The 16,741-nt window shown below is 39.1% G+C and overlaps 2 protein-coding genes across 4 annotated transcripts in view; both read right to left on the bottom strand.

Moving 5' to 3' along the window:
* The window catches only part of MRPS35 (mitochondrial ribosomal protein S35), a 42,540-nt gene extending 30,584 nt beyond the window's left edge, over positions 1–11,956 (bottom strand). The window contains exons 1-4 of one of the 3 annotated variants that reach the window (XM_041736516.1): positions 11,792–11,956; positions 8,333–8,379; positions 7,215–7,382; positions 4,907–4,967 (exon numbers count right to left, since the gene is read on the bottom strand). In XM_041736516.1, coding sequence (XP_041592450.1) covers positions 4,907–4,967; positions 7,215–7,382; positions 8,333–8,379; positions 11,792–11,903 — 388 coding nt within the window. In that variant the 5' untranslated portion in view covers positions 11,904–11,956. Of the gene's footprint in view, positions 1–4,906; positions 4,968–7,214; positions 7,383–8,332; positions 8,380–11,053; positions 11,167–11,206; positions 11,460–11,791 lie in introns of those variants that run through there. The other 2 variants (XM_041736517.1, XM_041736518.1) reach the window with 2 other exon arrangements.
* Positions 11,957–15,140: 3,184 nt separating this feature from the next.
* Positions 15,141–16,416, bottom strand: REP15 (RAB15 effector protein). The gene has a single exon (XM_041736519.1). It carries the CDS (start codon positions 16,408–16,410, stop codon positions 15,700–15,702), a length of 711 nt encoding a protein of 236 aa, XP_041592453.1. The 5' UTR covers positions 16,411–16,416; the 3' UTR covers positions 15,141–15,699.
* Positions 16,417–16,741: the final 325 nt, after the last annotated feature.

Raw genomic sequence — 16,741 nt, 5'->3', positions numbered from 1 at the left:
TGAATGTGCTATAAGAAAGCCTTTCATTTAAGAATTATGAAGTATTTTACAAATACCTCATTAAAAGAACTCAGTCTGTAGATTATAAATGCACATTTAAGAATAATGTTTAAAAGGAGAAAAATGAGATTTATTACAGTATAATGCATTCCTTAACTGGCTTCACAAAGGATCAAAAAGTGATACATGGTTTGTGCTGAATGGGGCAGAAATTTGGAAGAATGATCAGTGTCAGTCTATCATCAGGCACCAATGAAAATAGAAACATACAATCTAAAAGGATAGAAACGCATCCTACTATTCCCAGAGGACCACATACATGAAAAGAGTTAGGACAGATTTTTCTTTTCTAACTTTAAGAGTAAGGTCATTATTCCTACTTTTTAAGATTTCTTTATCTCTTCCTTATATTTTTAACTAAAGGGCTCTTCCAAAAGCTCAAATTTCATCATAATCATGATCACTATGCTATTTCTCCTTCCAGCATGATCAAGCTGCCTGTGAAGAGTTTTTAGATTTCATTTTCTTTCCTGAGAAGCCTTAACGAGTGTATTAAGCATTTATACATCTCCTTCTTAATTAGCATGAGTTTAGGAATTCATCCAAAGGTACTAATCCTTGAATTAAATTACACAACCAATCAATAACAGCTGTGAACCTAAAACAATTCCAACATCCTTATTCTGTATATAGTCCAATGCAAATTAGATCTGGAATTGAGTCAGAACACATATATGTATGAAAACATGCAAAAAACTATGAAAAAAAAGTTCTTTGCCTTTACCTCCATGCATGTGGGAAGAAAAGAATAAGTGAGTGAGGGGCACCTGGATAGCACAGTCAGTTAAGCATCGTACTCTTGGTTTCCTCTCAGATCATGATCTCAGGGTTGTGATATCAAGCCCTGCATGGGGCTCTGCTCTCAGGACAGTCTACTTGAGTTTCTCTTTCCCTCTCCCTCAATCCCTTCTCCCTTGCACTCCCTCAAAAAAATAAATAAATAAATAAATCTTTAACAAAGAAAAAGAAGTGAGTGAAATCTGTTTATATCTAGGAATCAAATATTATTCAAATTCAATAAATTTAGAACTGAAGATATAATCGGGAGCTGGTGATTACTTCCAATGTTACATATGTATATGAAAAATACAAATATACTAATGTAACCATATATATATAAAATATATGGAGAGAGAATAAAAAATATTATATAGAAAAATAAATACACTCTCAGAATGTAATTATGAGACCTAAACAATGATCAAAAGACAACACTTCTGAAATGAGGGGCCAAGTGAGAAAGGAGAAATAGAAGACTATTGCTTTTCATCAACAGTTTTTCTACTACTTGTTGTTGCCACACCTACATATCACTGAAGTTATTTTAAACAATTTCAAGATAACTCTCTCTACAAAGTATTCCATTACTGACTCCACTGACTATTCTACTCAACACCTTTTCTACATTATCTTCAGTTTGGATTATATTCATTTGTATCTATCGGCAACACTATAATATTTTCTTCAGTCTTTTTATGTATGTGCTATCTATAATGTAATGGTAAGTCCCTAACCTACCTGAACAAGGACTATGATTTCTGGTTCTATTTATTATTCATAGCCACTTGTAGAGTAGTCTGGAAAAAAAAAAAAAAAAGAATTTGTAGATTTGTCATCTTAACAATTCACTGAAAATAACTTGAAAATTTTTCCAAAAAAAGAGAAACTAGCAGTAACTGAGAATGTAAGATGATTTAATATATTAAAAATGCGGTTATTTTCTCCATCTTTATTGACATATAATTGATATAAAACACTGTGTATGTTTAAGGTATACAATAATACAATATGTTGATTAGATTCACTTCTATCCGTTGCAAAATGATTACAATCATAACACTAGCTAACACCAATATCCTGTAATTACCATTTCTTTTTGTGGTAAGAACATTTAAGATCTATTCTCCTAGCAACTTTCTGTTATATAATACAGCATTAATACCTATAATCACTTTTCTGTACATTAGATACCCAGAACTTATCAGAAAACTAGAAGTTTGTTTTCTTTGGCCAACATCTCCCTTCCCCCACAACCTCTCAGCCCGTACTATTCTGAGTTCAGCTTTTTTAGATTTCACATGTACGTGAAATCAGACACTAATTGTCTTTCTCTCTTATTTCATTTAGTGTAATGTCCTCAAGTCCCATCCATGTTGTCACAAATGGCAGGATGTCCTTCCTTCTTGTAACTAAATATTTACACACACACACACAATTGGAAATATCCTTCCCCATTCAGTAGGTTTTCATTTCGTTGATGGCTTCCTTCATTGTGCAAAAGCTTTTCATTCTAGTGGTCTCAGAAGTTTATTTTTGCTTTTATTTCTTTTCCCAAGGAGACAGATCTTGAAAAATACTCCTAAGGCCAATGTCAAAGAAATAACTGCCTATGTTTTTAAGCAGTTTTATGGTTTTAGGTTCACATTTATGTCTTCAATCCAGTCTGAGTTTATTTTTGTGTGTGGCATAAGAAAGTGATATTCATTTCCAGTTTTATTCTTTTGCATGTAGCTGTCCCATTTTCCCAGCACCATTTACTGAAGAGACTGTCTTTTCCCCATTGCATATTCTTGCCTCCTTTGTCAAGGTTGAATTGACCATGTTAGGTATGAGCTTATTTTGGGGCTCTTTATCCTGCTCCACTGATCTATGTATTTAATTTTTGTGCTGATTATCGTTATTGCTTTGATTACGCAGCTTGTAGCGTATCTTAAAATCCAAGGCTGTGATACCTCTAGCTTTGGTCTTTCTCAAGACTGCTTTGACTGTTCAGGGGCTTTTGTGGTTGCATACAAATTTTAGGATTCTTCCTTCTAATTCTGTGAAAAATGCTGTTGGTATTTTGAGAGGGATTATATTCAATCTGTAATTTGTTTTGGGTAGTCTGAACATTTTAACAATATTAATTCTTCTAATCCTCTATTTAATTGGATTGTCTGGGGCTTTTTGGTACTAAGTTGTATGAATTCCTAATATAGGTTGTATATTAACCTCTGACCCAAGGTTTACAAATATTTTCTCCCATTCTGTAGACTTTTTATTTTGTCAATGGTTGTCTTTGCTGTGCAACAGCTTTTTAGTTTGATGTGGTTCTTGTTTATTTTTGCTTTTCCTGCCTTTGCTATTGGTATCAAATCCAAAAATCATTGCCAAGACCCATGTCAAGGAACTTCTTGCTTGTTTTCTTCTAGTTTTATTTTGTTAATGTGATGTATCACATAGACTAAATTTTCATGTTAGATTATCCTTGCATCCGTGAAATAAATCCCACTTGATCTAACATGATCCTCTAAATGTACTGTTGAATTTGGTTTGGTACTTTTTTGTTGAGGATTTTCATATCTACATTAATCAAGGACAGTGGCCTATAATACTTTTCTTATAGTATCCTCGTCTGGTTTTGGTCATCAGGGTAATGCTGGCCTCATAAAATGAGTTTGGAAATGTGCCCTCCACTTTTTTGGAAAAATTTATAAAAAAGATTTTATTTATTGATTTGAGAGGAATAGAGAGACAGCATGAGTGGAGAGGACAAAGGGAAAGGAATAAGCAGACTCTCCACTCAGCTGGGAGCCCAATGCAGGGCTAGATCCCAGGATCCCAACCTGAGCTGAAGGCAGAGCTTAACCAACTGAGTCACCTTGGTACCTCCTTTTTGGGAAGAATTTGAGAAATATTGGTACTAAATGATTAGAAAAAGCCATCTGATTCTGGACTTTTTTTTTGTTGGGAGGTTCTCAATTACTGATTCAATTTCCTTATTAGCAACTGGTCTGTTCAGATTTCCTATTTCTTCATGATTCAGTCTTGTAAGTTCTATGTTCCCAGAACTTTATCCATTTCTTCTAGCTTGTCAAATTAGTTGGCATGTAATTATTCATAGTAGTCTCTTATGATCCTTTATATTTCTGAGGAATCAACTGTAATGACTCCTTTTATTTACAATTTTGAGTCATCTCTTTTCTCTTGTCTATTGTTTATCTTTCAAAAAGATCTGTGTATACTGTTTATCTCTTCAAAAAAATCAGTTCTTAGTTTCATCAATCTTTTCTCTTGTCTTTTTAGTCTATATTTTCACTTTAATCTTTGTTCCTTCCTTCCTTCTACCAACCTTGGGTTTAGTTCTTTATCTAGTTCCTTGAGGTATACGTAAGTTGTTTATTTGAGATCTCTTTTTTCTTAATGTACACTATCCACTTCCCTCTTAGAATTGCTTATTTGCATCCTGTAAGTTTTAGTATATTGTTTCCATTTTTATTTGTCTCAAGATTTTTCAAATTTTTCTTTTCATTTTTTTTTCATTGAACCAATGGTTACAGGGATATGTTGTTCAATCTCCACATACTTGTGAGTTTTCTAGTTTTTTTCTTATAACAGATTTCTACTTTTATACCATTGTGATCAGAAAAAGTGCCTGATAGATTTCAATATTTTAAAATTTGTTAAGACTTGTCTTTTAGCCTAACATATAATCTGTCCTGGAGAATGTTTCATATGTGCTTGAGAAGAATCCACATTCTGCTTCTTTTGGATAGAACGTTCTGTAAACATCTGTTAAACCATCTGGTCAAACATACTGTTTACATCCAGTGTTTCCTTACTGATTTTCTGTCTGGATGATCTATCTATTGTTGAAAATGGCATACTGAAGTCTCCTACTGCTCTACTGCTGTTTCTCTCTTCAGTTCTGTGAATATCTGCTTTATATATTTAGGTGTTCCTATCTTAGGTGCATGAACATTTACAAATGTTATGCCCTCTTGATAAACTGACCCCTTTATCATCAGAAATGAAATTCTTATTTTCAAAGTCAATATTAAGTTCATATATTAAAATAACCGCTTACCTTTAAGAGCTTCACAGTGCTTTTTAATTGCTACAGGAGTCAAATGTAGAAAATTAGGGATCTAAAATAGAGGAAATAAAGGATAAATTAGCCTAATGTCTCAAAAACATAAAGTTTAGTTTTCATAAAAATAAGTCCTAAACACAACAAACCTTTATAATAAATAAAATTTAGTTTTTACAATATTAATTCTATGTCACATGTATTGTGAATTCAATAAATGAATTCCTTGAAATAGAGATTCATGATGTATCTTATGATGATGATAGTGGAAAAAAAAATAAATGCTGTTCTTATAGTCCTCTTCCCGCCACAAATCTACAGGTCTACGTATTTCCCTTATAATACTGAAAGCACTGAAGGACACAGATTATTGTTTAATCATCCTAATTCCCCTAGTATACAAAAATAACTATTCAGGCTCCGACAGTCTTAACACTTTGGTTAACATCTAATCATCTCTATAAAAAAAATAGATACATGTATACAATTTTACATAAATGGAAACTTTTTAAAAAAATTTTAAAGATTTGTTTATTTGAGAGAGAGAGAACACAGGTGAGAGGGGCAGAGCAAGAGAGAGAATCTCAAACAGACTTGTCCTGCTGAGCGTGGAGCCCACTGTGGGGCTCAATCTCACAACCCTGAAATCATGACCTGAGAGCCAAAACCAGGAATCAGATGCTCAACCAACTATGCCACCCAGGTGCCCCTAAACTAAGTTCTCCTCTTTCATTTGAAGAAAAGATTAGTTTCCTCAACATTTGTTTTCTTCTATCTCTTGAAACATTCACAACTCCAAATTTCATCTACCCCTGTCTCTAGCAGCAGACAACTCCTTTTCCATATTACCAACTCATTTTTTACCATCTTTTAGCAAATTTTTTTGTTTTTCAAGACTTTCAAATATATGCTAAATGAAATAAATCAGAAAAAGACAAATACCATATGATTTCACTTACATGTGTAACCCAAAAAACAAAATAAACAAAAAGCAGAAACAGAGCCATAAATAAAGAACAAACTGATGGTTGTCAGAGGGAAGGGGCATGGAGGGATGAGAGAAATTGGTGAAGAGGAATGAGAGATACAGGGTTCCAGTTATGGAATAAATAAGTCATAGGGATAAAAGATAGAGCATAGAAAATAAGTTAATGGTATTTTAATAGTGCTATATATGACAGGTAGTAGCTACATTTGTGGTGAGCATAGTATAACACACAAACTTGTGGAATCACAACATTGTACACCTCAAACTAATGTAAAATTGCATTGCCAACTATACTTCAATAAAAAGAAAAGAAAAAGATTCTCATATAGAAAACACAGTTCGTATATTGACAACTGTACTTATATATAACATTAAACATCTAAGATATGTATTCTCAGGCTAAGTGTATTCATATTTTCTTTAAAAAGTTTATAGTTCACAAATAATTATAGATGCTACCAACTAAAGCATTTAATATGATGTATTTTCCTTCAAGAAATAAAGATGTTTAAGGACTATAACAATATTAAATAATATTCTACCTTTCTGGATAGAAAGTTTTAAAATCTCTTTTAGAAGTAGATTTCAAGGCCGCCTGGGTGGCTCTGTCACTTATGGATCTGCCTTCAGCTCGGGTCATAATCCAAGTTCTGGGATGGAGTCTTGCAATGGGATCCCTGCTCAGTGAGAAGCCTGCTTCTCCCTCTCTACCTCTGCCACTCCCCCTGCTTATGTTCACTCTCTCTTAAATAAATAAAATCTTTAAAAAAAATTAATTAATTAGTTAATTAATTAATTAATTAAAAAAATAACATAGATTTCAGCCCCTAATTCTCAATCTCAAATTAGGTTATTTCACTTTTCTTAGTTCCACTTAAAAGATAAGAAAATGGAATAGAAAAGAAGAAGCCAAAAGGGAAGCCACAGGATCAACTGATTACATTCTGAAATGCCCAAGGTTCTTTACAATATCCATTATTACCTGAAATAACTTTTTTTTAAAGATTTTATTTGTTTATTCATGAAAGACACAGAGGGAGAGACAAGCAGAGACATAGGCAGAGGGAGAAGCAGGCTCCATGCAGGAAGCCCGACACGGGACTCGATCCCGGGACTCTGGAATCATGCCTTGAGCCAAAGGCGGACGCACAAGCCCTGAGCCACCCACGCATCCCTGAAAAAAAATTTTTTAAACTAAAATATAGTAAGCTGTGGCTACATAGCAAATTTTGAAGTACAAGGCAGGGTAGGAGTGGGAAGTGGATCAGCATTTATTTCGATGTAAGTCTTAGCCAATGAATCAGCAATTTATCTTACCTTTAAAAGTTCTAGATTTCCCTCCTTTGCCAGAGGGACCCCCCTTTTTACTGGATAACCCATTCGAATGGGAAGAGGTACAGCAGAGGGTTTAAACGGTGCTGCAACAGGATAAACACTAGGCCAGTCTTGGTCAACAGTCATTTTCTCCGTCCTAGGAGGTAGTGCCTAAGGAATATAAAATAGTTAAATGCTTTAAATATGAACATCATCTTTAATTTTAAAGCAAAAAAGCTACAATTAAAAGAAACATTAGCAGAACTGCAACCTATATAAAATCTGACCTCTTATAAAGCTGGTGCTATTCAAATGAAAAAACACCAAAACTACGTAATATTTTTGCACCATTTCTGCAAACCCTCTGGTAAGAATCTGCCCCCCCCTTTTAAGAATCCCCTTTAATAGCACATTTCCGTCACTAAAAATTTCTCTCAATGGATTTACTTAGACTTTTAGCAAATTTTTTACATTTTGTGGAACAGTAACAATGTATTCTGAAATACTGATCTTCTTCAACTTACCATGAGTTTATTGGCATACTCAGTGTCCCAATCAAAGGTGAAAATGCTTTTAAATATGTCTAACCTATTGAACAGCATAGCTTAGCCTAGCTTGCCTAAAATGTGCTCAGAATGCTTATATTAGCCTACATTTGGGCAAAATCATCTAACACAACGCCTATTTTATAAAGTGTTGAATATGCCATATAATTTATTGAATGCTGTACTGAAAGTTAAAAAAAAATGGTTATATGGGTACAGAATGGTTGTTAAGTCTATAGGTTATTTATCTTCATGACTATGTGGCTGGCTGGGAGCTATGGCTAATAGCCATTGCCCAGCACTGTGAAAGTTTCACACCCCGTAATGCTAGCCCAGGAAAAGATCAAACTAATTGAATAAATATGTAATGAGAAATTATGTCTCCTAGTTCCAGAGAATTCTCAGGGTATTGACAAAAAACAAAGACTACAGCCAACGCTCTGGCAGTTACCAAGTCCCCATCCCTTGTAAGCCTTCTTGGGGAGCACTTTCCTGCCTCATCATGAATATCTGCCTCACTTTAGAACTTGAGAAACCATTAAGATAGTATACAGTGGAGTACTTTAATAGTTTTACCTTCCTTCTCAGTGGTCTTTCGTGTCTGGATGTTCTGTCTGCTGTACCTAAAAAGACAACACCATAATTATGGAAAACTGAATAATGTACAGTCATTCAACACTGATCATGATCCCGTAACAAAAATGAAACAAGAATCCATTTTCTCTAGGACTAGATCATCTTAATGAAAGTCAGAAATAATTAAGAAAAGTCCAGAGTTACTTAAATAGAAAGTGCATTGTGATTAATGATACAGTAAACTCATCATCTAAAGAAATATTTTCAATAAATTTTCAAGGTTCATAGTCAAACTCCCTTTCCCAAGTTATGTTAATTATAAACATACTTGCTCATATTTGGAACTATTTAGTTCCACCAAAAAAAAAAAAAGACCATTTTCCTTCTGTATTACATATTCGAACTGCCAATGCTACAATAATGCCAATAACAAAAATCATGGCCATTCCTAATAAATCATATAACTATAGAAAATAGTAAATTATTTACATACAGTATATACTTTTCAAAATATTACCTTATGACTGTTTTGCTACATTACACTAATAATAGCTATAATTATTCAGCATTTTCATATACCAGATACTCAACTACATGCTTTTTACTATTAGCTCACTTAATCTTACTGTTCACAGTAACTGTAAGTACTATTATTATCCTTATTTAGAGGTCATTTAGAGCCAAGAAAACTAAGGATCAAAGAGTAAGGATGACAATGGTATTTCCTACAAGACTCTTTACACTCTGAACCACTTCTATCTCTAGCTTCATCTCCCTTCACAAGGTCCCACAGCTACACTAAATTTCCAGTACCAGTCCCCTTTGGACTTTCTCCAAACTTACCATTCTTTCTGTGGGGAATGTGCCTCCCTTCCATCTGTCTGGCTTCTCTCCCCCTCTGCCCCCCCACCTCATTTCTTTATCTGACAAATCTTATTAACCCCTTGATAGTAACTCATTTATTCATTCAAAAATCATCTGAGTGATATTGTGTACCAGAAACGGAGAAGGCAGCAATGAACAAGAAAAAGATCCTGCTTTCACAGAATGTAGTGTCTGTCATATAAGATCACTAATTAACACACTGCATATGGCAACATATAGCAGGGGACAAAACGTAGTCAATTAGTTGGAGAAAATCTCCCTAAAGAACTGGATGTTAAGCTAAAACCTTAAGGATGAACAGGAGGTAGCCCTGGGAACAGGCAAGTGAGAAAAGTGTTCTATGGAGAAAAGGAGATGGAAAATCAATGGAAAAAGTTCAATATGGCTGAAACTTAAGACTAGAACAGAAAGAGCACTAGGAAAAGAGGTTGGAAATGTTTAATAAGCACCTCAACTTATAACACATCACTGACAAGAGTTCTTGATTTTGTTCTTCCAGCCTTACTGATCCCTGTAAATGATACTGCTCTTTGTCCAATTGCCCAGGATAAAAATCTAACAGGCTTCCTGAGACTTTTCCTCATGCCCTCATAACAAATCCATCAGTAAGTCCTCCTAGCTGTACCTTCAAAATATATCCCATATCCAACCACACCACCTTCTCTGCTATTACTTCAATCTAACTCACCATCATTTCATTTGGACTACTGCAAAAGCTTCCAAACTGATCTCCTGGATTTCACTCTTATCCCCACCAAAATTTGTTTTCCACACAGTAGTCAGCGATCTTTTAAAAGTATAAATCAGAGGCGCCTGGGTAGCTCAGCTGGTTAAGCATGTGACTCTCAACTGCAGCTCAAGTCATCATCTCAGAATCATGGGACTGATCCCCACGTCAGGCTCCATGCTCAGCACAGAGTCTGCTTGTCCCTCTCCCTCTGCTCTCCCCCTGCCCCCGCTCAAATTAATTAATTAATTAAATTTAATTAAAGTATAAATCATTTCCATGTTCAAAGCCTTCCAATATAATTCCAAACTCATAATAAAACCCAAACCAAATGCATAAAAGCCATTGTGAGACCAGATCATTACTTATCTTTCCAACATCTTAGACTACCACTCTATGTTCACTCACCTACAAGTTGACTTTCTTCTGTTCCTTGATCATACCTCTAAGCTTGTTCTCACTTCTGCACCTTTGCACTTGCAGATCCCTATGCCAACAATGCTCTTTCCCTGCATCTCAGCATGGTATATACTTTGCTCAAATGTCAACTCAAGGAGGTCTTTCCTGATTACCCAATCTCTTCCTACTCTATAGCCAGTATCCCTCTAATCCATCATTCTCAATACCCTGCTTTATTTTCCTTCAAAGCGCTAATCACCACCTGACATCACACTGACATTGTTTTGTTTACAGTCTGACTTTCCCAAAAGAATGTAAACTTCATGAGTTGAGAGATCTTGCAATATCCCAGTACCTAAAACACTACCCAGCACACAGCAGGAGTTAGGTATCTATAGAACGAATTAAAAAAAAAAAAAAATTTAAAGGACACAAGCATTAAGACTATCAAGAGCCGCTCTGACGAGTTAGGGAATTTATCCTATCTTAGAGCAGTGAGAAACCGTTTGCAGATTTTGAACACGGGGGTGGCAAGGTTCAAGGCTCGCTTTCTGAATACTTCACTCCGGCTGTGAGACTTCCACGTAGGAGACCAGGAGTACAAACCGGGACCAGTGAAGAAAACTACTGTCGAAGTGAGAGAAAGATGGTGAACCGTGGATACTACGAAGGTTAGAGACGTTAGTTATAGGCGGCAGCATGGACAGCACCTGGTGAGTGCCTGGACGAGCCCCCTCCGTGACTTAGCTTTCCCGCACTCCCGTGCGCTCTTCCTCACGCTCTTCCTCACGCCCCGGCGTTACTGTGTGCACGCTGCCATTACAACCCCTCGCACTGCACAGCACAGGCCTCCGTTAACAAACCTCCCTCTTCCACAGACTCTTCCAAGGCAAGAACGGTAGCCTGAATGAAGCCGTCGAACGCCTGGCTGGGTGAAGGTCACGCCATTTGGTGGCAGAGCTGGGGCGGGAATGCAGAGCCGCAGTTTGTTCCAGGCCAGCTGCATGCTCCTCTTTAACAGTCGGGCAAACCCATGGGTCAGCACTGCCCCCCGCCCCCCAAACCTCCGCGGGGACCAGTAACTACAGTGACCCTGGGCCGGTGGCCGCGCAAGGGAGCACGGGAAAGCGCAGGTCTCTGAGGACGTGAGGGGACGTGAGGGGACGGGGGTGAGGGGACGTGAGGGGACGGGGGGAGGGGCAGGCTCGCTTCGGCCAGAGCACCTAGGAGCACGAACAGGCGACCAGGAGCCCAGTGACACCGGCACAGAGAAGAGACCCACGCCTACTTCGGCTTTCCTACTGGGAGGGCCAGCGACAGGCCGGCGGAGGACGTACGGGCTCCCCGCCCAGACCGTGAGAACTCCGCCACCGCGGGAGCCATCATGGATTCCGTATCCCGCCCTCTCACCTCCCTCAGAGCCCGGAGGCGACGCGACTGACACTCACGCGGGCTTGGTATCGCAGAGCGAGCGGCCGGAGTCACGGAGGTGCAGAAGGCACGCAGGGTCCTGGCCCCCGGCTGCAGGACCAGCCCCGCGGGGAGCGTGGCGGCCGCCATGCCGGCGAGGACGGCAAGCCGCGCGGGACAAACGCCGTCGGGCGTCGAGGGGCGGGTCTGCGGGCGCTTCCGCGCAGGTTCTCCCCGCCTCGCCCCGCCCTCAGGGCGGGGAAGCGGAAAACAGGTGGGCTTGCGAAGGCAGCCCCCGGGTCACTGGTGCAAGATTACCCCAGCGCAGGAAAAGGAATGAAAAGAAAACAAAAAAGTTAAAAAAAAAAAAAAAAAAAAAAAAAGCTAAGCAGCGAGTCCGAAGAGGACCATAAGGGGGTGGGGGAAATGTGGCTTACAGAGAGCAAATGTGGTCTGGGTGGGATTCCGGATGGCCCAGGGGTCTAGCTCCTTTGCGACTGCTGCTTTTCCACACTTTCTTGGTTTAAAGAAGTCTTGAGCTGGTGCAAGTGATATACATACTCAAAGGACGAGACAGTATCTGAGAGTAGTTCAACGGGTGGCCTCTTTACCCAGGCTACTTGAGTTTAAAAATTGATTTTTTTTTTTCTTGGCTGAGTTGATCCTAATCAAGTTAATATAAAGTTCTGGGTGACATATTAGCATTCAGTTACACCCTGTGCATAGGCTGTAACTGTTATCAGTGATGTGGTTAGCTCCTTTGTAGATCAGGTTAGAATTACAAAAAGTCAGGGCAGCCCGGGTGGCTAAGTGGTTTAGCACCACCTTCAGCCTGGGGCCTGATCCCAGACACCCGGGATGGAGTCCCACGTGGGGCTCCCTGCATGGAACCTGCTTTCCCCCTCTGTCTGTCTCGTGAGTAAATAAATAAAATCTTTTTTTTAAAAAGTTTACAAAAAGTCAGAACTCCTCAGGACCTAGAAAATAATGGTCATGCTTTAGATGAGATCTCTTTATTTTTTTACCCTATTTCTACAAACAGGTATCAATCTGTGTCTGTGGAGGTCTTCCTCCTCAAGACATCTTTGATTGGAACCTGTTTTGATGATCTCTACCCTAGGATGGATTAACATACAACCTTAATAAAATTATCCTTTTTTTTTTTAACTAAGTGCTCATAATATTTAACCAGAGTACAAAATTATGATAACAAGAATAACCGGGAACAAACATGATTGACTCTTGGTAAGCATACAAAGTAGAGCAGAGGAATGCAGGTCTCAGAGTACTGTGTGTGTGTAAGCATTCAGCGTGCTATGGACATCAATCAGTATTGGGTTGGGGTAGGGGGGATAACGGGCATGATAAGACAAGCATTTTCGATAATCACCACCCCCATCTTTTCTGGCCTTTTACTCTGCCATAATGTTCCAAAGCAGAAGTACAATATATTAGGTGTACTAGCTTCCTGGGGAGGCTGTAACAAAGTATTGCAAACCGAGTGACTTAAAAGAAATTTGTTCTCTCACAGTTCTAGACATTAAAAATCCAAAATCCAGGTATGTTAGCAAGGTTGGTTCTGTGAAAATGAGTAAAAGGAAATCTCATTTAAAATGAAGTCTAGGGGATTCCCTGGGTGGCTCAGGGGTTTAGTGCCTGCCTTCAGCCCAGGGCCTGATCCTGGAGACCTGGGATCGAGTCCCACGTCGGGCTCCCTGCATGGAGCCTGCTTCTCCCTCTGTCTCTGCCTCTCTCTCTCTCTCTGTCATAAATAAATAATAAATAAAGTCTAGAGCCTGGGTGGCTAAGCAGTAAGCATCTGTCTGCCTTAGGCTCAGGATGTGATCCTGGAGTCCGGGATCAGGATGGAGTCCCACATCAGGCTCGCTGCATGGAGCCTGCTTCTCCCTTTGCTTGTGTCTCTGACTCTCTCTCTGTGTCTCTCCTGAATACATAAATAAAATCTTTTAAAAAATAAATAAAATTAAGTCTAGAGGCCAGAAGCGGGAGCTCCCATGTTCTACCACAAGTCATCAATAGCAGAACCCAACGAAGACAGTAAAGGCACTTGAAAGTTTTGCGCATGGATACCACTTTACTAGGCCCAGCAGGAGAAAAAAGTTGTTCTCTTACCCCTGCAGCAGCCCAATGAGAGACCATCACAATTCAGCCAATGAAAAGCCACCATGCCTCCAACTCCCAGTACTCCACTGGACTTGGCCTGGGTAACAGTCCCTCCCAACTCCCCTCTTCTCTAACAGAGCAGTCCTCTCCTTAGTTTTCTGGTCTTGCCAATAGATTTGCCATAGCTTGCATGTCCTGAATGGCAATTCTCCGCTAATCCCTAGTAAACCCATTTTTGCTCTAAAATAACTGACAGTTTTAACAATTCCTTGAGGGGGCAGCCCCCGGTGGCCCAGTGGTTTAGCGCCCCCTTCAGCCTAGGACATGGTCCTGGGGACCCGGGATGGAGTCCCACGTCAGGCTCCCTGCATGGAACCTGCTTCTCCCTCTGCCTGTGTCTCTGCCTCTCTCTCTCTGTCATGAATAAATATTTTTTTAAAAATTCCTTCTGGAAGTTCTGAGAATCTGTTTATGCCTCCCTCCTCGCTTCTGATGGTTTGCAGACAATCCGTAGCTTGTAGACACAGGACTCCAATCTCTGCTTCTGTCTTCACTTGGTGCTCTACCCTTTTTAAGATTAAAAGCACAGCCTTTTAGTCAGATGGATGTGGGGTTTGAATCCAGGCTGTTTCTTTGTGATCTGGGGAAAATCAACCTAACATCTCTGAGCTTTACTTTCATGGAAAATGGGAACAATATCTTCTTCAGGGCTGTTGTGATTAAGTCATTATGTTTCAGGATGCAGAATATAAATGGTGGCCATTGGAATTAAGCTCACGGTCAATACAGTAGTTATTTTTGCTCTCTCTAGCTTGTATATTTTAGTATGATCAAGTACAAGTCCTACACCATACACATTTAGGGACAAAAGGAGTATGAATCCTTCTGGAATTAGTTTATATTCAGATATTTCTTAATTTCTGAGCGAGAAGTTGAGACTTAGGTCCTCACCCTGCCTTCCTGTGCTTTCTTTTTGTCTGTCTCCCTAAGACATTAGTGGACAGGTATCACCAGAATTAGAGGAGCTAGAGAAATACTATTTTCCCAGGCATCAAGTACAATAAGGTTCTTTCCATATTAAAGTTAACTCATTTGTAATGCTGTCAACAGGCAATAATGTTTCATGCAATGTAAAGTATGTACGTAGGAGTTACATAAGTTACTTAAGAATTACATAATTTTCAATTGGAAAAACATTTTTTTTAAAGATTTTATTTATTGAGAGACACACAGAGAGAAGCAGAGACATAGGCAGAGGGAGAAGCAGGCTTCCTGCGGGGAGCCTGATGTGGGACTCGATCCCAGGGCCTCGGAATCACGACCTGCGCTGAAGGCAGATGCTCGACCACTGAGCCAGCCAGGTGCTCCTGAAAAAGTTCTTAAAAATGCAGCCGCTTGCTTATGATAATCTTTACTTCAGCTTTTACGATCAAACTATGGCCCCACATGTTATGTAGCCAGTGCTGTGTGGAATGATTTTAAATAACAAGGTTTTTTACAATGGGCTTTTATTATATCTAAAACCTGAATCAATCCAGTGACTTCTGTCAGAGAGCTACTTTTAGTAAGAATGAACTTTTTAAAAAGTGAGTGAACAAAGTGTGTCTACTCACAAGCAGGATAGACAATATCCAGGTATGTGAATGGACTTTGCAACCTAAATATCCATCAAAATAGTATTGCTTAAATATATTATGGTGTATACATACAATATAGATTATTAAATCTCATGCTGGGATGATGCAAGAGGATGAGCTTGTCTACTAAAGTGAAATATTTTTTCTTTTTGCCTTATAGGCCAGTCTCATTGTGCACATTCAGTTCAGAGGATGCTAATATAAACCTTGCCCATCTCTCTCAGCCCATCTTCCTTACTCAGACAGTTCCCAATCAGCTCTCTGATGGAGACACAATCTTCCGTGTCCAGGACAAATTGTGCCACAGCCTTCCCTCCTGGTAGATGGCCCGTCACAGTCTCACTTTTGACACTGTCCAGGACAACTCCTCTGATGTCTTTGGGCTTTCCGGGCACCCCAAAGATGATAAACAGCCCCAGACAATCCTCTCCTATCAAGTTACAGAACTCCTCCAGCTTATCAAATCGACTTCTCTTCCTGGAAGACTCCTCTGCCTTGGATTCTAGATTTGAGAAGTTGTAAGGCTTAGATTCCACAACAGGAAGAGAAGACATCTGCAGAGTCTGCACTGCCAGCTGAAGCCTGATTTGTTTATCAGATCCCCAAAAGGTCCAAATCCAGTCTGCACCAAACAGAACAGCTTGGTGCTTGGTCATCTTGGTGGTGGTGAGCCACTCATCAACTCCCTTTTCTTGGCAATAAGTAATAAAGTGGATTAAGAAGATCTCATTCAGAGTATTTGAAGCTGGCCACAGATTGCTGAGAGGATCTTCAAATCCAAGATACTCCTTCAGTTTCTGAGCTGCATGGACTATAGCTTCAGTGACCACCTCACAGACGCCAGAAACCTCTTTGCTGTCCTTCAGGGGTAACTGTTGCGATGATTTTTGCCCCATTTTCTCTGCATCTAATCAATGCTGCTTCCAAAGATCAAACATGTGAAGCTCATTCAGAATGACTTCTTTCAGAGTAGAAGTTTTACAACGAAGTCACATCTGTTACTGCAGTCCCAGTTTTCCGACTACATCGATGTGGTGTAGCTAAGCATATATACACACAGCTAAACAAACATGTCAGGTCTCCCTGTTTGCTAACGAGGTGTGTTGTAGTCAGCTTCCTGCTGGTTTATTAAGTTAGAGATGATTAACTTTCATCAAAAACACCTGTTCTTTTCCAGTTATATTCACTCTACATCTAATATTTGGCAATCTCTTCCAAGATAGGTTT

This window comes from Vulpes lagopus, chromosome 21, assembly GCF_018345385.1.
Source record: "Vulpes lagopus strain Blue_001 chromosome 21, ASM1834538v1, whole genome shotgun sequence".
Lineage (NCBI taxonomy): Eukaryota > Metazoa > Chordata > Mammalia > Carnivora > Canidae > Vulpes > Vulpes lagopus.
Note: the sequence above shows the minus strand (reverse complement) of the source record. Positions and strands in the feature narration are given on the sequence as shown.